General features: G+C 37.6%; 1 protein-coding gene across 1 annotated transcript in view; it reads left to right on the top strand.

Annotated features, from left to right (window-relative positions):
• The first annotated feature begins 3873 nt into the window (after window positions 1-3873).
• The window catches only part of prokr1b (prokineticin receptor 1b), a 32997-nt gene continuing 14494 nt past the window's right edge, over window positions 3874-22376 (top strand). The window contains exons 1-2 of the mRNA XM_047352167.1: window positions 3874-4268; window positions 4822-5469. Of these exons, the coding sequence (XP_047208123.1) occupies window positions 5003-5469 (467 nt within the window). The 5' untranslated portion in view covers window positions 3874-4268; window positions 4822-5002. The remainder of the gene's footprint in view (window positions 4269-4821; window positions 5470-22376) is intronic.

Genomic DNA, 22376 nt, shown 5'->3' with positions numbered 1-22376 from the left:
GCTGGGTGAGATCAGAGACCTGTCCATAGCTGGAAATGAAAGTCTTGTGTTTATCCGGCTAGTCAAGCCTCCAGGGCATCAATGTAAGATATTAATAAGGCTGAGCAAGCAGCAAATATTTATAAACCTGCTAAGGACAGTCCTTTAATTTCATGTGCGCTTAGTCCTGGCGGTTGGCCAAAGAAAATCGTTCATTAGTTAATACAGGAGGTTGTTTGCTGGTTTACTTCTGTGTCTGTTATATTAGAGCTGCCTGTCAAAATCATTGTAGGAGGACAGAAAAAAACATCCTGCTGTTATTGACAGATGATTGTTGGAGGTAATGTACAAAACAGCAGTGCTCTGTCTTCATCACAATGAGAAATTGATCCTTCAAAGTCATGATTGCTGCTGTCGTCATTGTGACAAAGTGGTTCAGTTTGTGTTTACCACTTTTCCCTTATTCTTATTTCTGATTTATTTACTTTCAGTAGCTGGTCATAAAGCTTGAATTTAAACATTGGTTTGCAACTTTGCTTCAGTTACTATCCCGGGTTTGTTTGTGTTAGCATTATGTTGCAGTTTCCATCTATTTATATGTTTGGGTTAAAGCTATTACTTTTGGACTATTGGTTGAATTTGTTTATTTTGTTTCAAAGTATATTCATGGTATTTGTTTTCCTTTTTATTCCCCATTGTTTGTCATAGTGTTTCCTGCTTGAATGGCTGGATGATGTCACTGATTACCTTGTTGGGTTCTACCAATTAGAGGGTTTTCTTTGGAGTATTGCTTTGTTTGTTTTTCTTTAAAGTAACTTTTGAGTTAACTTCTATTACATGGTATATTTTGCAGATCCTTTCATTATGAAGATGAGTTTGTAAATTAGATTAGTAATTTTCTTTTTCTAGTTTCTCTGTTTAGATTTTGTTGTTTTGTTTTTTTTTTCCTGTCTAATTGTGGCTTGGTCCACTCAAGCGCAGGTGTGTTGCCAACTGGCTGTACAAACCAGTGGGTGCTTGGAAGCTAAAAGAGAAGAGTGGTCTGAGTCAAGAGTAACAAATAAAAAGTCAACAGAAGAATCTGAAACCAGGGGCTGATGCTGTTTTCTTGTTCACCTTGCTGCTCCTTGATAACACTACTTCACAGTCATGTCAAGGTCCTTTTAATTTAGGCAACACAAGAAGGGCTGGCTGTTGTTTTAGTCATACAGTCCCCAGTTGTGAAAAAGAAAACCCAAAAAAAACTTAATTTTAGCATGCACAGTTTTCTGTACTGCACAAGATGCTACAAAATATGTCACATGCAATTTAAAATAATGTTAGATGAGCTGTACCAAATAAGGCATTGTTACATTGTGGATTCTATTAGATTTTTAGGCTAAAGTTCTTAAATATTTACACTGTGTATTTTTTTCAGACAACCAAGTAAAAAACTCATTCAAAAGAAAAAAAAAACATTTTCACACTATCCTACAGTTTTGTTAAAAAAACTCCACAACTAACAACTAACACAAATAACAAAATGTAATACTGGAAGCAATTGCTATTGTTACCAAGCCCACTTCAAGACTGTAACACCCACAAATGTATTAAATTCTAAATTTTATTGTCTGTATTTATTACTTAAAAAACTAGAAAACTAGAAAGCAAAAAAATAAATAAAACTTTAAATTTAGCTCATGGAAGTTTATGTTTGAAATAACAAGGGCTGACATGGCAGATACTGTTCTCAGATTACATAACTATAATAATTCCACCTGCTACATGGGCAGCGACAGCAATGCAAAATTAAAGTAAATTGTGCATGCAGCCTTGACTTATGTTTACCATGGCTGCTTCATGTGAGGGCCTTAAGACTTGGGAACTAACTGTCATTCTAACACAGTAACAGTCAACAAGTTTAGAGGACGACCTTTTACAATATTTTATGTGAACTGGGTCATAACCAACAATAGCCATGAAAGCAGGCACAATCTGAGGTGAAAAATTGGAGCATATAATTCACCCGAAAGGGGTCTGTACCATAGCTGCTCTTGCTGCTGGACACACTGGACACTCGCTCTGTGGAAAGTAGAACTGATGGTTTAATGTGGGAAACGCCTGGTAAGCAACCATTTACAGTAAAATAAAATACTAAATTGTGATTAATATTTATTGGACCTTATTTCGTTGATGCAGTGGTGTCATTCGGGTGGTGTTCATTTCACTCCTTCACCGTCTCGTACTTTTACCATTTTCTTGCTTTTCATACCTATCTTTTTAGGAAAGAAAAGTAGTCATCTGCCGAGTGTCAATTCACACCTGCTTTTGGTGATCTTTGGTTCCCACTTTGACAGCTGATGAAGTAGTCTACTGCAAGGAAATGTGGCTATGTGACTCCATAAATGATATCCACCAGCAAAAGGTGGCTCATAGACATGTTAGTTAGGGTCAAATTCTGGCATATTTCACAAAGGTCAAATAGCCCAAATGAGCTGGGGGCCACAGTCAGTTGAAATTTGGTGTAATATGATATATTGAGCATTTTTATGATTATTTATCTCCATAATTCTTAAACTGCAGTTATGATGCATCTGAAGTCATAACATTGATCCTGGAATAACCTCACAACTTTGCTCTTATCAAGTTATCTATTTTCAAGTTGGAAAGCCATTGGGATTTTCTAACAGTTATGATCATTGACATGGCTGCTTACACAGCAACACAGGCCAATAACATGTTTCTCAATATTCTGTGTGCATTAACAGTACGAAACATGTTCACAAATGGAGAATGTATGGTGCAGAGTGAGCCTCAGGAGTACAAACTCCTGAGGAGTACAGAACATTCCTGCAACTTTCACTTTGTTTTATATGCACAACAGCCATATTAGATCTGGGTTGACTTGAGGGTGTCGTGGTTTTAAGGTGTTTTGTAGATTTGTTTTGGACCTTCTTGATTATTTCTGTTTTCCATGTGGTGACTTAGCTCAATCCTTAGGTTTAGTTTTTTACTTATTCCTGTATTCTGTTCATCATGCATTTTAGTTTGTTCTGTAAAAAGCTTCCTTTGGTTTAATTGTTTTTTGCTTCTCTGTTCAGCCCATTCATGCTCTTGTTTCCACTTCCTGCCGCAATCAGCCTGTAATCATTTTGATTCAGTCCACTAGCACCATGCCAATCAATCTTCTTGATTCACCTGTATATGACACCATCTGCTCTGTTTACTCTCTGCTGGATTATTATTACTCGCCCATGGTAAGTCTATCTAAAACCAAAGCTTTGGTTCCATGTTCTGCCCTCATGCCTGCCAGCAACTTTTCATTGTATTTTGTATTAAACCTTTCTGTTTCACCTATCTGCTCCTGCCTGTCTGCATTCGGGGTCCACTCCAAAAGCCACCATCTCTGACAGAGGAGGCATTCTATTTGATATTTTTTTTTAGAAATTCCAACTTTCTAGTGTAAACAGAATGCACCAATAAGCTATTACATAAATACGGAATGGTTTGAGTTAAGTTTAAAATCCGCCAGATCGAGACAGGAGCAAAAATTATTCAGTTTGGTCAGACTTAAAAACTACCTCAGTGCTCCTTAAAAATAAAATAATAAAACATTAATAAAAAACATATTTTGTCTTTCTCTTTGGTTGCTGAGTTAGCAAAAATACTTTAAGATGTCCCTGATGATAACAGTTCATCAGAGCCTTATATATGAGTGAAAATGTTTTAATTTAATTTAAACATCGGATTGTAAAGCCTGATAAAAACAAATCCTGAGATTTTGTCAAAAGTTGTTTTTCCTACAATATAAACTGCGGTGTAAAAATATAAATAGCTGATTTATGAGAATACCCTGTTTCCATACATAGCCTTATGACTAACGAGTTATTTTTCTGGTTCTTCCCGCCACTCGTGTTATATAAGAACAATCTATTTGTCATTGTGCTTTGACTATGGATCAAAGTGAACTTTCAGCAATCCCTTACGTGTGTGCACCGCCCTTATTGACACCTCTTGAAAAACGGTCTCGGCAGTCTCCCTCTTTTTATTTATCACTCCAGGCGGAGGAAAGACAAACGCAACTTTTCCGCTGAAAAAAGAAAAAAACCAACTGCGTAACAGAGGAGAGGAGTGGAGCGCTCTCTCAGTAGATGCGAGCTTTGTGTGGTTAGGCTGATGGAGAGACTTTGTGTCTCTACTCGTTCAATTGTTCGCTTACGGAGGATTTTCTGAGCTATTAACTGAAAGGCACATTTTTTATCGGACGCACGTAACCCAGTAAAGGTTGAAACCCCATATAACGTATGCAGGTAGGTTACTCTTATTAACTTCAATTATTCCTAATGCATACCTGGATAAAACAACTGTTGGCTGTACTAGGTTTTAAAATCTCTGGAGTCTTAATTCAAAAATTTAATTATGCAAGATATCTGCTTATTAAGTCGTAAAGCATGGTACTAGATAATATTCTTATTATATTAAGTTATAAAGAAAAACAAGCTATTTAATATCTTTTCGGTGTCCCTTTGTGTGTCCCAGATTTTATGTGAGCCGGCAGTCATATTTCGTAGCTTTATCAAAGCAAATATTATTCATTCTTTTATATTTTATGCCTAAACTGAAGAGGTTTTTCTTCAGGAGGTGAAGTGGCACTTCTCATGCACTGACCTCACTGTCTATATGAGCCTGAGCATCTGGCATGTTAAAAAGACAATGATTTACAAAAGCAAATGCAAAAAAATTATAATTTCACCCTCAGTCATGCTTTATCAGAAAAGATGACACATCCCACATGCCACCATAATGACTTGTTTGCTCTAATACCTAATTATGTATGACTAACATGGCATCTCTCTGTTCCAGGTGATGATGTGTCTGTTTCCAAAGAAGATTCAGTTGGGTTAGATTTTCAAAATTTTCAATTGAACTCATGCAAATTATTTGAAGGAAGGGAAAAGCTAGAAGCATATACCACCAAGGGTAACATAAATTTTGGATTAAATCTTTTTCAATTTCACCAAAACAAGAGTGTGTGTTGTAAGACATGGGAGACTCAAACATCAGCCACTTGATAGCAGCTTCTGCAGAGATCCAGGATGGTCACCTGGATGGCAACTTGGATCAGTATATGGACAGCTATGACCTGGACTACGGCATCCCTCCTGATGAAATTCCAGATACAACTCAGGGCCAGGCCTTCTTTGTGGCCACCATTATCATTGGCATTGTCCTTGTGTGCATCATGCTTGTATGTGGGCTGGGGAACTTCATATTTATTGCCACTCTTACACGCTACAAGAAGCTCCGCAATCTCACCAACCTGCTCATTGCTAATCTGGCGATCTCAGACTTTATTGTGGCTGTGGTTTGCTGTCCCTTTCTGGTGGACTACTATGTGGTAAAACAGCTTTCCTGGGATCATGGATTGGTGCTGTGCGCTTCTGTAAACTATCTCCGTACTGTGTCACTTTATGTGTCCACAAATGCGCTGCTGGCCATTGCGTTTGACAGGTATGATAATGCTTTAAATTTCCTGTCTGTGTTTATGGTGCCCATGTGTAAATGTTTTCCCTGACAGTCTGCATGTGTTCAATACACCACTGCTTCTTTCAAAAACAAAGCTGCAGCATTGTCTACTGGGAGTTGGATCGATAGTTTCCCAACAGTGTTTTTCTAAGAAAGTGCTCTTCTTCAAGAACCACAGGACAACAATTGTCTTAACAAATTTCCGTACAGCTTTAGCTGAAAATGGCAACAGAGAAAAAAAGTTTTGTGCAATTTATTTCTTAGATGAGAATAAAGCATATGACTGGCTTTGCTAGTACAAAATGCTGGTTTTCCAAGAACATTCTCAAATTAAGAGTTTGTTTAGTAATAGAGATGCTATGTTTTTTCACCGGTTTGCATTGTTTGAAAAAATCACTAAAGTCGATTAATACATTGATTTTATTAAAGTAATTAAGGCATGCAGACAACATGTAACGATCTCTAAAAATACATTTCGAGCTCCCCTTCTGTCAAAAACTGAGCTGCTGACATTTAAATCAAGTTTTGGTTGAGTAACTGTTAGGTTTAAACACCAAACACTTTCACAATTCTGCACAAAGAAAGACACAGAGAAGTTAGTTCATTTTAACCTGCAGGTGAGAGTGTTTCAGAGGCTGCTCAGTTACAATCCTCCACCAACACTCTGAAGACAGCCTCTGCTCCCTCTGCATTTTATTGATAAGAGATAAGAGAAAAACGCCCTGGTTACAAAATGCTCCAACCACTAAAGGGAGGGATGCACACTCATAAGATTGGAAACAGCTGCACCGACAGAATGTTCTAGAACATCCTGTCTCTATCTTGCAGCTCTTGTACATATAAGATATAATCACTCTGAACAGCAAGCTTCACTTCTATTAAAGTTAAAACATATATAATCATTAATTAACCCTAACATTTTCCTCCTCTTTATAAATGTTTTAAACACTTGATACATCAATCATTAACCTTTTCTTCTCAGATTTTCAGTTAAGACATCATGGTGTGTTTTATCTGTACATGTCATTAAAAAAGTAGCAGGAGGTCTTTAAGTTTACTGTATACAACTAATTGTCGTCAGGGTCAGGATACAGATCAGGGAAATGCAGAGAAGTCTCTTCTTCTTCCTGGTCATCATCATCATCATCACTGGCTCCTTCTGTCTCCTCAGGTCTCAGGAGGGCATACATCTCTGACATTTCTGTTTTGACTGGCTGAATAGCAGAGGTTATTATGCGAGTGCACAAAGCTCTTATACACGGAATACAGCAACATCCACACAATGTGAGAATAGCTGCAAAGACTGCTATTGACATAAGGATAGACAACACTAATTGTTTATATTTACCAAACATTTCTCCAAACCCATCCCACATTGTGGTGTCAACTCCAGAATGATCTTTCATTTTGCTGTTAAGTGACCTAAGGCCCTCCAGGGCCTTGGTGAGGCTCCCATCAGCTGCGGTGTTATTTGGAATAAATGTACAACATTGATGCCCAAATATTGAACATACTCCACCTTTTTCAGCTAAGAGCATATCGACAGCAATTCTATTTTGGAAAGCCATTAAAGAGGTAGCTGACAATTGTTCATGGATGGTTGAGAATCCTTCTTCAGTTTTATTTCCTAGTCGTTGCACATTGTAATGGATGTAATTTATTCTGTCAACATTTTTATTTATTGTGCACCACCAGCATATGGTGGATTCAAAACCTGCTGCTACTTGATCTGCTAACTTATATTCATCAGGAACTCCTCTTGGTATTCCTATGCTATCTATATAAGTAGGGTCGTCTTTACTCCATCCTGATCTTTTTACTCTACTTTTCCAGGTATGTGGAAATATACTGGCTACTGTTCCCAACAACTCTGCCACTGAGAGTGGAATGACAGACACGGGAAATATTAATGACACTGATGCACACAAACCAGTTGTGTTGTATGGCAACCTGTCATACAGTTTATCGTCTCCACACCACCACCAGATGTCGCTGTGTGCTTTAGGTTTAAAGCTGACACCTACTGCTATGATGGAGTGACATTGATCTTTATTGAGTCTGCTTATGTTTGATCCCACACCTGTTCGGTTTATACAGGAAAAATTTCCTGGAGCAACCTTATTTGAAAACATCGGTTTTTGTTTTTCGGCGGTAGTCAAAGGATAAATCTTATCCCACATAGTACAGTTTGTCGAGGGTCTTGTGCTGTTCATTACTTCTACTAGGCATTTTTCTGTCAACGTTGAGGGAACCACTTGTAGCAGGGGTCTGGCTCCCATGCATACTACACAATCTGTTTTTGCTGCCTGGGCAGCCTGTTCTGCCATTAAAAGCCAGTTGTTATCTATTTTAGATATTCCTGTAGTTATTTTAAACCAGTCGTCTGTGGTCAGGTTCTCAGGATCAATTCTAACTCCTTTCTCTACTGTTTTTTGAGAGAGAGTCGTTGTATTCTTATGTTCACAAATAAACAGTTGGAAACTGGGATCCGTCCCTGATGAATAGGCCCTTAGTAGGAAAAGCCAACAATCTCCCTGTAAGTTGCTCCCAGGGGGTTTTAGGGAGGTTTTTGTAAGATTCACAGTTAGATATATAGCTGTACTTGTTGCGTTAAGTTTGAATAGTTTTTTCTGGTGCTTTGCATATGCAGTAGTGCCCCACGTTGGGGTCCATTCATTATTTGCATCGGCTACTATTGTGGCCCATTGTGTTTGTTTTTGATCATTAGTCAAGTACCATTTGTAGTTTTTATAATCTTGGCCTTTTTCTGTTTTACGGCTAAGACTGGTAAGTGGAATGACAAGATTCGTGGTGGTGTTTGACTGCACACACACCATTAATCCGAATTGGTAAGCTCTTTTTGTTCCACACCTGTTATTGTCGTCAGATTCGTCAAGGTCAGATGACCGGGATCTTTTATGCAGTGTTCTATGATTTCTTTCCCATATTAGCAGGGCACCTACAATTATGATCGAGATGACGCCCCCTATTATCAATATCTTTTTGTGTGTTGGCGTGAACATCTTTCTGTAGATTGGCGCCCTTCCTAAAAACCTGTAACAGAGCTGTGGACAATCTTCACCGGTTTGAGACAGCTGCAAACTATGATTGCAGCTCCCTTTGTAGCCGGACTTTCTCTGAAGGTCAGATGAAGAGCTACAATGCTACAACAGATACCACAATGCTATGACCACAACACAAATTATGATGGTTAGAATAAACACTGCTATTAAGAAACTTATTTTAGTCCCCTTTTTGGTCTGAAGTTCCCTTGTGCATTGTGTTTAGCACAGATCAAACATGTTCTACAAAAATTTTTTGAATAAGAGTTAAATCCATATGTTGTGTATATTTTGTTCACTAATCCTACCATTCCTCCTCTCGAGACATGAGAAACTCCATGACTCGAAATTGCTGCCCATTTGTATAGGTTTTTTGGTAGGATAGGTTTATTTTCTGCACAGTGTCTGTTCCTGTGGTGTGTGCCGCACATTTGCATATTGCAAGCTTTTTTGGCAGTTGGACTGCTTGCAATAGCTCTGTTAATAGTGCTGCATGTGTTACAGGTTTTCCAGTGGAGGTAATCATACCCCTATTTTTCCAATGTTGTGCAAAAGTATGCGTTGTTGCATATGCATACTGGCTATCAGTGTATATTGTTGCACTTTTTCCTGTCATTAATTTGCATGCTTCAGTTAAGGCTACTAACTCAGCAGCTTGCGCTGAGTAGTGTGAAGGGAGTGCTTCTGCTTTCAGTACTTTATCAAGAGTTACTACAGCATATCCGGTTTTTGTTTTACCTTTCTCATCTTTTTTGGAAGACCCGTCTACAAATAATGTTTCTCCATCTGTCAGAGGGGTATCTTTTAAGTCTTTTCGGCTTTTTGCTATTTCTTCAGATAATGTTTGGTTTAGTTCTTATTAAAAATAAAAAATAAAAACTCACTCACTGATGAACACAAAAAATGAAGGGCATATTATATCTTATAATCTTAGTTTGTTTTACCCAGTTTTATAGATACAACATACAGTTTCAGTCAGCTTTGTATTTAGTTCAAGTAACTAAAGTTTGTTTCAATTAACTCAAGTTTTCTCTATTTCAGTCCAGTCCAGTAATTCTGTTAAGGTTAATTTAATCTTATGTTAAGTTTGAGTCTAATTCAATCATTTTGAACCTGACTGGAAAAAGTCTAAACATCTGTTAAAATCTTTTTGTTTTACCATAGAGAACTGACCTAATATTATTATGGTAATGTTGAGGACTCTAATTTTTACATAACATGAAACAGACATTTATTTCACAAAAACAGAAAGTCAAACACAGACATTTGGCCACATGAAAGTTTAAATAACCTGTTTGTAAAAGAATTAGGAAAAATTGAAGACAGATCTATGAACTTTCCTATAGTTATCAGTATTTTTAATACAGGTAGAACCTTTGCTATCTTTATATGATTTTTCGGAAAAGATTCTGGAAACCTTATTAAGATATAAATTTGGCAAAGATAATCAGAACATCAGACCTTTATTAGCGCTTTTAATGTCTCTCAAAGATGCATTACAATGAAATCAGTCATTCCCATTCACACACATTCACACACTACTTACTTATTTCTCTGTCAGAGTAATTTTTATTTGCAAATATTTGAACATAATTTGACTTCTATTATTCTTAAAATGCACATTGTTTCCTCATAACCCCTTTTGTTTCCACAAGGTCTGTTTTGAACGCTTCAATTCTTTTTTTTTATTCACCAAGAATCAATAAGGTGGTCTTAGTGGATCCACCTTAAAGGTGTTATCTGTTGGGTGTCATGTTATCATTGTCAGGTCAGTGAGGTTCATAAGTCAGTCAGAACCTTGGTCATTTGTTCTGTGCACATAATGTTTCATAGATCCAGCCTATGATTAATCAGCAAAACTTCCACCTATAGGAGAAAAAATGATTGTTAATGAATGAGCTGCATTTCCTAGGAACACTGTCTTCCTCCTGGATGAGCATCACCTGTTGAAAAACTTTCATCATTGTTTGTTTCACATATTCACTCACATCTTTATATTATATCAGTAGGTGAAGTTGTTAGTATCTCATGTAGACTGACATATACTGTTGCATTTGGAGAAGATCTCAGATTAAATAAACTTAGTTAGAGCTTCAATCCAGGTTCATTTTATGTCTGCAGACTTTAGCCAATTTTTCTTTTCTTTCTTTTTTTTTTTTTATACATAAAGAGCAAGATTCAAAACATTTTCAAAAGGCAGATTGTGGCAGAATGTAAACAAAACTGCTTATTGATTGACAAAATAACATTCAAGCACACAATCACCATATTAAAAGGCTCTACTTCTAGAGAATCACTAAACTTCTGGGGTCCGGTTTTGGCCCGCGGACCTTGAGTTTGACACATGCAGGGTAGAGTTACAATTTTTTCAGACCTTTCAGCAGAGACAGGCTTCTGCTGTTTGCAGAAGTTTTATCTTTGTTTTCAGGCAGCTGCATCTCTTTGTCAAGGTCGTTTCACAGAGCTGAAATTTAACTTCTCTCAAAGAGGAAAAATCAAGAATGCAAACAATCTGAGCCAAATATGGAATTATTTCCCTGTAAAATGAATCTTTTGCATTTTATCATGATATTGTTGGTAGTATAACACCATAGAATGATTTTTAAAGCACCTGTTTCTCACTAATGCTTGCCTACAAAATCTTTTACTCTCAGATTACTTCTTTAACAACTCTAGTCATTGTTCACTGGGTTGTCCAGTTGGACAGTTTCCATGTTGTCCACATTGTCACCTCCTCTTTTAACTTCTTTTACCACGTTCTCTAAAACCACCTCTTAGTCTTTATAATTTGGGGCTACCTTGGTATTCTAAACTGGGATGGGTGGCAGTCCGCCCCCCTTTATTTGTTTTCAGTTAAGCTGAAAGTTTTTTTTTTTTTCTGTGCTTTTCTTAAGGCCTCAGTATTATGGCTGTCAGTTAAAAGCTGCTCTTATTGTTGTTTTTTTTAATTCATCTTTTTGTTTTAATCTGTTTATCAACTGTGAGCACTCAGGGACTGAAAAGTCCCCTTTGAAATTATAATCTGGCAAGGTTTTTTATTGTCTCTTGAATCTTTTGAATGCATAATCTCCAGTTTAAGATCCCTGTGTAGTTTTAGGATTTCAGTGATAATTAAGTTACCTGAAAATCCGTATTTTTATGCCATCGTGTACATATTTCTGTTAAATCAGAGCTTTTTCTCTGTTCTTCCCCCATTGTTCTTTGTTATTTTTCTCTTTTTAGTTTTCATTATTGCTAATTTTAGATCCCCTTGTAATTTTAAGACATCCTTTGTATCTAATTTGCCCAAAAACCCATGTTTTTTATTTTTTATTCCATCTATGACAGATCATACCTGCTCCTTTTACATAGTTCTCCATAAACTTTACCTCCCCTTCTAAGTCAATTAGTTTACTTTGTTTCTCTTTACTTTGCCCCTTTCCCATTTTGAACTAGATTTAGATCCAGTATGTTTTTTAATACCTGGTGTATTCTAAATACTGGATTTATGTATTTGAAAACAGGATGGTGATCAAGAAGTCAGTTGTGGTAAAATCCACTTCAACCCTGTTCAGGTGGGATTTTCTTGCCTACAAGCATCCACAAAGGCTCACCATTTACTATCTGTTTTCAGTTTATATGAAAAGTAAGGACCTAATGGTCATTACGATTCCATTCACTCTTCCACACGTTTTTCAGTCACACTTTTTTACGCGTTTTACTCTTACTGTAATTACTTTCACAAAAACATAACAGAGGACTCCGCCGTCCTGTGTAGAGTTTAATTAGTCTATTTCAACTAAGGGAGTCTACCCTCCTGCGGAATTTAACTGTCTATTTTAGTTCAACAGAGGACTCCGCCGTCCTGTGTAGAGTTTAATTAGTCTATTTCAACTAAGGGAGTCTACCCTCCTGCGGAATTTAACTGTCTATTTTAGTTCACCTGATAGTGTCTAGAATTGTCAGGGTTTCTCTATACTGTACTATTTTAGGTCATTTGCATTTCATCACTCATTCCTTTTAAATGAAAGACCTACTCACTGGTTCTCTGTGTCCTCGGGAGTACCGTCAGCCGTCAGACCCCAGCCTGTCAGGGAGGGACCAGTCCCGGAAAGGGTATTAGTACTGTGGCCACAGATTTGTCTGGAATCTCACTCACCCACTGGGATCATCAAGCATCTTGGCCTCCGGCTCGAAGGACCATTTATGTTAGGTTTAAACACCAAACACTTTCACAATTCTGCACAAAGAAAGACACAGAGAAGTTAGTTCATTTTAACCTGCAGGTGAGAGTGTTTCAGAGGCTGCTCAGTTACAATCCTCCACCAACACTCTGAAGACAGCCTCTGCTCCCTCTGCATTTTATTGATAAGAGATAAGAGAAAAACGCCCTGGTTACAAAATGCTCCAACCACTAAAGGGAGGGATGCACACTCATAAGATTGGAAACAGCTGCACCGACAGAATGTTCTAGAACATCCTGTCTCTATCTTGCAGCTCTTGTACATATAAGATATAATCACTCTGAACAGCAAGCTTCACTTCTATTAAAGTTAAAACATATATAATCATTAATTAACCCTAACAGTAACCCTATGCGTTCAGTGCGAGGGAAGCAAACAAAGCAGAACCCAAAAAGCATTAATTCAAACTATTGCAGCCTTACCAGTGTCACATTGTGGGATTTGTTATGTGTTTGACTGAGTCTGTCATGAGGAGAGTCACTTATGAGTGGTGATGGGCTTAATGCTGCACACCTGGGAGCAATCCAGACGGAGGCGCTTAGAAGGAGCTGTAAGACATCCATTCATTGCCTGATGATCCCACATGAGTGGTAACCTCAAGCCTCCATGTCATTTGTTTTGAGAAACCTGTCTAGTGACCAGTTAAGTTATACCAGTTAAGTTATTCTGGAGACCATCTACATTCTTTGAAGAACATAACCAACCGGACAAACCAAGCCCTGCAGTTCACGCTGCAGCTTCTGCCTGTGCCTGACGCCCTTCTCGCTTCCCACGGACTCCCCTTTTCGGACAAGTTTTGTTCGCCAGCCCGCTCGCTCTCCGACGCTGCCCACGGACTTACTGACTTGGACCCCCGGAATAAACCTTCCCGGAACAAACCTCTGCATCGACGACCGTACCTCCCAGCTTTCATCTCTGACCAGCGCAGTAAGCCCTCTCCTTTTCCTCCACACAGTCAATGATCTGCACAACTCCTCATCTTCCCTTGCTAATCTCGACTGTCCTTCATAGTGCTTCAGGTTCTAGTCCCGACCAGTACCAATCCCAGACTTGCCCCAGCGTATTAAATAAACAAGTTACAAACTGTTTTGGTTGTCTGCTCGTGGTTCTGCATGTGGGTCAGAAAGTTACCTCCCAATATGTCAACCAGGGGTATTGCTGTAACATGTACTAGAAAAAAAATAGGATCCTAATACCTCAGGTTTTAAGGTAGGTGTATTTTCTAGCGGTTAAATTATATATATATATATTATAAATTGTAGTGTACTGCAAATAGAGCTGTGCATATATGTGTATGTTTGAACTTTTTACATTTTATCAGTGTATTTTATCAGGACTTTATGTGATTGACCAACACAAGTAGAAGAAAAATTCTGCATGAATTTAAAAATAAAAAACAAATCTAAAGTGTGCTGTGCATTTTCGCTCAGTCTCCGTTATTCATTGGTTACAGCGGGAAGCCATGCACATCTAGAGACAGGCTTTTTTTTTTTTTTCTTACCCATTCCTTACTGTAAAATAGCTTAAACTAAGTCAGATTGACGGAAGAGCACGTGTGGACAACCATTTTCAACTCCTGACATAAATTTCCAATTGGGTCTGGACGGTAACTGGGGCATTCTAATGCATGAATATTCTTTCATCTTAATCACTCAATATTAGTTCTGGCTGTATGTTTAGGGGATCTTGTCCTGCTGGAAATGGAACCTCTGTCCCAGTCCCAAATGTTTTGCAGCCCCTAACAGGTGTTACTGTCTTTGCTGTGGTTAGATGTTCATTTTAGAATTCATTTTAAATTCCTCACTAACTTTCATGGCCCTGCATGGTCTAACCCCTTTCTACATTCCCGAGCTCTTAAAGCCACATACTCTAACTTCATCCCCCAGGTCGTCTGACCAAAATCTCCTTATACTCCCAAAGACCAAGTATTGACATTAAATTAAGGGTACCACTATTTTTAGACTATTGCACATCAAGTGTGGAATGAGCTTCCTTTATTTTTACATTATAAGAGTCTATACTCATTTAAAAAAGCAGCTGAAGACAGTCTTATTCAAACATGCCTTTCAGTGATATCTTTTTTTATATTTGTTGAGGTTTGGTCTTGGCACAATTATGCTCTATCTAGTTTATCTATCACATAAAATCCAAAGAAAATGTACTGAAGTTTTTGGAAAGGTGGACAAGTTTAAAGGGCATCAATACGAGTATCAATAAGGAACTGCAGGCTGTCAAGCATGGCATCAAACCTTTGCAAATGCAATAATTTTTATTTTTAGCTGAAGGCTTTTGATAGTTATTTATTGGGCTGCAGACTGACATTAGATATATATATATATATTCTTAAACAAGCTAGAATAAGCTACTTAGAAATGCAGCTCTCCTTTTTTGTCTTCTCACCCTTGTAATTGTTTTTACTGTGACAGCTGTACTTCTTTTTAAGTTAAACAGTGCAGAACTACATGATGTACATTCAGGTCACATTTACTTAATATATATGCAACTAATCTCTGCTGCACAAGGCATTTAAAATGTTTCCACCCACAGATGGATTTGGCTTTTTGGGAAATCTGTTTCCAGTATTTAAAACTCATTTCAGTCATTAAGGCTCAAACATTGTTAGCAATGCACACACACTAGCTGCCATCTGTCTGGATGGAGAAATAGAAAGGCAAATTAAATTAATTAATGTGAAAACCTGCTACAAGCTGACAACTTGGCAAGATTGTAATAATATTCAAACCACTTTAGGGCCATTTAGAGTTTTTACACAACTGTGTACAAAGAGACATAACACTATACTTTTAGGTACATAATTAGTACTGTTTGGTGTTAAATAGGCAAATAGGACTGAACTCATAAAAATGAAGCTAGTGTCTAAAAAAACAAAAGGAAAAATTTAATTGGGAATTATATTTTAGGCCAGTTTAAGAAATTTCCTGGGAGTGTGGTCTTTATTGCTTTATCCTATTGTAAACAAATAATGTCTTTGGAAATTTATAATGTATGCATTTCTTATTTGTGATTAGTTTTAAATTAACCAAACTATTTACAAGCTGTGCTTCTTGTTTTCCGTACAGCATCTGCACTTAGAGACAAGAGAATAACTCACAACTTGAAATCAGCACTTTACAAAGTCAAATCTCCCTTGGAAGCACAAATTTATTTTCTAAACCAAAACAACAGAAATAATGGTTAGTCAACAGCAGTTTTTCATTTGGCTGACATTTAGCAAAATAAGATTTTGGAAAAATTAAATTTTTAAATAGTCTACTATTTTAACTGTATGCCAGTTATAGTGAGTCGTGGCAATAGGATGCTGCTGAGTTGTGCAAATATTTCTTCTGAATTGCAAATGTTTATTGGTGAATGAGATCCATTATTAAAAATAGCTAATTTCCCAGGAAAGTGGTTTTTTTTTTTTTATTATTTCTCTAGGATTTAATTAGCAAAAAAGTATGCTTTACTGTGAAAACTAGCTGCATTCTGCACAAGACATTTCTAGTACTCTGGTTTAACTTGATAAATGTCTTTCACCTCTATTCAAACTTTAACTTCCCCTAAAGGGTATGTAAAATGTAAAACTTGATTTGTAGCCCTGAAAAAGCAACATAAAAATAAGAAACATATGTCAAACATAAATGAGTATCTACACTCAATTACCAATTTTTAGGTAAAGATGCTTGATAATATCAATTGCAAATCAGCTAATCACATTGCAGCAATTTAATGCAGCTAGGCAATTAGACTTCTCATGGATTTTAAGAGAATGTTTTTGAAAAATAAAAATCCAGTATGAGGATGTAAACTTCTTGTGGATGTCAGAGGATCATGGATGAAACACAACAGCTCAAATAGCCAGTCAGTAGTCAAGATATGCTGAATACTATCTCATAACGCACAAGAAAATTGTAGTTCCCCTTTTTCTGATTTGTAGTGCAGAAATAATTAAAAGGAGTACATGTATCTTCCAGACTTTGGCAACTCTGATGTAACCATACTTGCACTGGCAGGTTGTTTCACCTGCAGCTCCCTTTTTTGAAACATACCATTCTGGGTTATCTGTCCATGTGCTTTGATAAAAAGTTTCTGTTTTGTTTCATCCCTCCTAATAGCACAAAGACTGGAACATCTCCTTGACAGTGACATAGTCTGTCTTTTCACTGAAGTCCAGCCTTTGAATTTATTTTGAATCCATGATGAACTTTGTTGTCCCAGTAGCCATTCGGTCTTTCTAATGCCATCTTAAATGCTTGTTTTTATTTTTTTAAAACTTAAAGCATATGTGCTTTAGTTTGTGCCACTACTGCTGGTTAAGTACAGGAATGTGAAATTACAATTGACACTGGCTCACTGAGATTCACTGAGTAGCAGACTGGGAAATACTTAATGACCCTCAATTTCAGCTGCAACGTTCAGATGTTAAAGCATAAACAAATTCCTGCTTGCCTTCTATCACATGTAGTGATGATGGTAGTGGTAGTGTAATGGTGTGAGGAATATTTTCTTTATACACTTTGGGCCCTATACCAAATGAGTATAGTTTAAATGATGTCATCAAATGTTGTCAAAAGTTAAATGTTGTCAAGTATAAATGTGTCTGACACAGTCTCTGTGCCATAGAATGAACAAACATTTAAAGCTGAAGTTAGGTCGAAGGCAAAGGAAGATCTGACTATGTGCTAAATAAAGTGGCCTGTGAGTGCATATCTATTTTCACCTGACACTGGTTGTAATACGAAGTGGAAGAAACAGAAAATGTAATGTTGACATCATAAAAAAATCTGTATGGATCAATTCCTGTTATGCAAATCCATCTTGATTAAGGGTGGTTCACAATTCTTAACATCTTCTTTGTTTTGGTGCTTCTGCAACTTGTAGCATGTAGGGTACAGGTCCTTCTCAAAATATTAGCATATTGTGATAAAGTTCATTATTTTCCATAATGTCATGATGAAAATTTAACATTCATATATTTTAGATTTATTGCACACTAACTGAAATATTTCAGGTCTTTTATTGTCTTAATACGGATGATTTTGGCATACAGCTCATGAAAACCCAAAATTCCTATCTCACAAAATTAGCATATCATTAAAAGGGTCTCTAAACGAGCTATGAACCTAATCATCTGAATCAACAAGTTAACTCTAAACACCTGCAAAAGATTCCTGAGGCCTTTAAAACTCCCAGCCTGGTTCATCACTCAAAACCCCAATCATGGGTAAGACTGCCGACCTGACTGCTGTCCAGAAGGCCACTATTGACACCCTCAAGCAAGAGGGTAAGACACAGAAAGAAATTTCTGAACGAATAGGATGTTTCCAGAGTGCTGTATCAAAGCACCTCAGTGGGAAGTCTGTGGGAAGGAAAAAGTGTGGCAGAAAACGCTGCACAACGAGAAGAGGTGACCGGACCTTGAGGAAGATTGTGGAGAAGGGCCGATTCCAGACCTTGGGAGACCTGCGGAAGCAGTGGACTGAGTCTGGAGTAGAAACATCCAGAGCCACCGTGCACAGGCGTGTGCAGGAAATGGGCTACAGGTGCCGCATTCCCCAGGTCAAGCCACTTTTGAACCAGAAACATCGGCAGAAGCGCCTGACCTGGGCTACAGAGAAGCAGCACTGGACTGTTGCTCAGTGGTCCAAAGTACTTTTTTCGGATGAAAGCAAATTCTGCATGTCATTCAGAAATCAAGGTGCCAGAGTCTGGAGGAAGACTGGGGAGAAGGAAATGCCAAAGTGCCAGAAGTCCAGTGTCAAGTACCCACAGTCAGTGATGGTCTGGGGTGCCGTGTCAGCTGCTGGTGTTGGTCCACTGTGTTTTATCAAGGGCAGGGTCAATGCAGCTAGCTATCAGGAGATTTTGGAGCACTTCATGCTTCCATCTGCTGAAAAGCTTTATGGAGATGAAGATTTCATTTTTCAGCACGACCTGGCACCTGCTCACAGTGCCAAAACCACTGGTAAATGGTTTACTGACCATGGTATCACTGTGCTCAATTGGCCTGCCAACTCTCCTGACCTGAACCCCATAGAGAATCTGTGGGATATTGTGAAGAGAACGTTGAGAGACTCAAGACCCAACACTCTGGATGAGCTAAAAGTCGCTATCGAAGCATCCTGGGCCTCCATAAGACCTCAGCAGTGCCACAGGCTGATTGCCTCCATGCCACGCCGCATTGAAGCAGTCATTTCTGCAAAAGGATTCCCGACCAAGTATTGAGTGCATAACTGTACATGATTATTTGAAGGTTGACGTTTTTTGTATTAAAAACACTTTTCTTTTATTGGTCGGATGAAATATGCTAATTTTGTGAGATAGGAATTTTGGGTTTTCATGAGCTGTATGCCAAAATCATCCGTATTAAGACAATAAAAGACCTGAAATATTTCAGTTAGTGTGCAATGAATCTAAAATATATGAATGTTAAATTTTCATCATGACATTATGGAAAATAATGAACTTTATCACAATATGCTAATATTTTGAGAAGGACCTGTAGGTTTCAACACACACTGGGCACCTGTTTGTATTCTTGTTGCTTACTTCAACAGACTCCATGGCCCTAGCTCCATCATGAATCAGCTTTACATGCTTTTGCTCACCTGACCTGCAGCTGTAGATGTTCTGGGGAAAAATGTTGAGAAGCAGTTTTAATGCATGTATCAAAACCATTTTATAGAAAGAAAAGGCATATGATGGCCCTATAGAGCTTTGAAAGCAGGAATTAGTTTTCAGAGCTCTCATCTGACCTGCTGGATAAAGGGGATGAACTAAAAAAGAAAAACTGTCTATAAATTTTAAAAACATAAAAAGTTTACAAACATAAAAATTGTAGTTCCCCTTTTTCTGATTTGTAGTGCAGAAATAATTAAAAGGAGTACATGTATCTTCCAGACTTTGGCAACTCTGATGTAACCATACTTGCACTGGCAGGTTGTTTCACCTGCAGCTCCCTTTTTTGAAACATACCATTCTGGGTTATCTGTCCATGTGCTTTGATAAAAAGTTTCTGTTTTGTTTCATCCCTCCTAATAGCACAAAGACTGGAACATCTCCTTGACAGTGACATAGTCTGTATTTTCACTGAAGTCCAGCCTTTGAATTTATTTTGAATCCATGATGAACTTTGTTGTCCCAGTAGCCATTCGGTCTTTCTAATGCCATCTTAAACGCTTGTTTTTATTTTTTAGACCTTTCCTATGAAGGAATATTATGGAGTGCTGAAGGTTGCATCTTCTGGCAGACAAGAAGGGAGTGACACCAGCCAGACATTTTAAGCATGGAGACCATAAGTGTTTCAACAATATCTCTTTCATGTTTGTCCTTGACCATAGCTATTGTGTTTTTTGACTGAATCTGTCTTCTGTTGGAAAAAAGTCCTTAACTGATGGTATTTGGAAAGCCTAGCCTCCTACATGCACCTTTGCCTTGCTATCACATGAAAATGCCACAGACGCATCTGGTGAATGTTTCCCAACAAAGTAAAATATTCATGTGCATTTGAGGTTTGCTTACTTCACAAAACTTTGTACCTACTGAAATATCCAACGCATCTTTATGTCTGGTGTTATCATGTGTATTAAAATGGGCAGCGTGCATGAGATAATCAATCTTTCTTTTGAAAATTGAATCTAACCTATCAATAGCTTCAATAACAGGAGAACGAATGTCCTTCAGAGTTACACCACAAGATGTTGCCGTGGCACTCTTCCTTCTAATGTGTGCATCAAAACCATGAAGGCGTACATAGTCCACGACAATATCTAATAGCTGTGGACATTTTGGCTGAGGAGGTTTAGGCTCTGTTTTCTGGTAGATAAAATATGCCCTTGTTGTCAGTATTGATAGGCTTAGAGGTAGAAATGGAATCCTCCACTTTCTGGTAAATCAAGAGTAAGCATCTCATGCTTCTTCATGGGGTTGAAGATGCGCTCAGTGTAATCAATAAAAACCCAATGTGTCTGCTTCGAAACACACAACAATGGTAAAACCTCCAAACCTTAATTCATCAGTCAGTTCATGTTGTGCAAGGAAGAGAGAATTTAAGTACACCCTTTCATCAAAGTTTTTGACAGGTGGGCGGGACTTCCGGTGAGGGCGGGACTTCCGTTCGGCGCCATGTGGGCGCCATGTGGGTGCCATGTGGGCGGGAGGTCACGTGGTCAAGCAGGTGGTGTGTCCAAGAGGGCGTAACCGTGGATGCTGATTGGTTGTCGTCATTAGGGGCGATACCTTAAATGAGTCAATTAAAACACAGGGGTGTGTTTAAGGGTGTTACGGGGAAGGCCTTAAATGAGCCAATTAAAACACACAGGGGTGTGTTTAAGGGTGTTATTAATAATCTGTATGTTTTTCAGGCGTTAATACATCTAAAAACAAAAAAGACATGCATCCTTTTATATTTTAAAGGTATAATCAACTTAATGTTGACCTATCACATGAAATCCTAATAAATGAACTGTGTAACCTGACAGAATTGTAAGTTCATTTTGCTTTTACAGCAGGACCTATTTGTTGAATATATGAGCCAGTCTAAATCAGTTCAAAATAGAAAAGACCTAAAAAGTAAATTAAAAGATTGTGCTTCACTACATCGATGGAACGAGAAAAACCTTCAGCTTCTGCGTCAACATACTGGAAAAGCAGCTGAAAGAGGTAAGACGAATATGAAATTAACAGAAAAAAAAAGAACTTCAGTATATTGTTTCCAAGTTATAAATTGACTCTAGCAATGATGTGTTTGTTTTGAATAATTAGGGACTCAATTTTAGGAAAAAGGAATGATAATTTTAGTTACCTGTAGCTTTTCTAAAACATTTACTTTTTCATCTTAGAGTAAAAGGTTATTCAGGGAGTTACAGTTGTACTATATCCAACTGTTAGGGGCGAAGTCAGGAAGGGCAGTTAGGTCTGTTCCTTAGATAACCATATCACCTTTGAACTCAAGAAAGGGTTTTGGTCTTAAAAACATAGTCTTTGCAGTTGAGATAACACTGTCATGTTCTGGTATAAATACTGTGAGTAAAGGTTGTCCGGGGGCTCTGTTTCATTGGCTAACCTCAGTGTCAGGGTCTTCAAATACTGAATGTCTTTGAACCATAACACTTGTTACATTGAAAATACCAGTACTGACAAGAAAAAATGTCGGTAAATATTTCAGGAAACCTGGAAATTGTGGAATCTACTTCTGATAATTCACAAAAGCACAATGACATCTTTAAACGTAAGTAAGTAAGTAAGTATTCATCTTTAAGAAATCATTAAATGCATGTGAATGTTCTCTAATTTTGTTTATATATATTGTTTATATATATATATATATATATATATATTTGTTTCTTTGTCATAGAACCCACCGCTGATGACCTTGATAATTTCATCTTGACACAATCAGATTATGGTAAGTAAATGTTAAATGCAATAAAAAATATATATATACATATATTATAGTGAGCCCTTGACAATGTTTCAATTTATAGATTTGATGAGAGAGGTAAACCCGAATGATCAAGTTGGAGGGTTCAGCGGCTGGAATCGACAGTCAAAATTGAGAAGGCGAATTATTTCCAAACAAGAAAAAACCCCAACAACATCTGAACTT

The sequence above is a fragment of the Girardinichthys multiradiatus genome, chromosome 22, assembly GCF_021462225.1.
Source record: "Girardinichthys multiradiatus isolate DD_20200921_A chromosome 22, DD_fGirMul_XY1, whole genome shotgun sequence".
In the NCBI taxonomy this organism is placed as follows: domain Eukaryota; kingdom Metazoa; phylum Chordata; class Actinopteri; order Cyprinodontiformes; family Goodeidae; genus Girardinichthys; species Girardinichthys multiradiatus.
The sequence above is the reverse complement of the archived record's forward strand: the minus strand, read 5'-3'. Positions and strand labels throughout refer to the sequence as shown.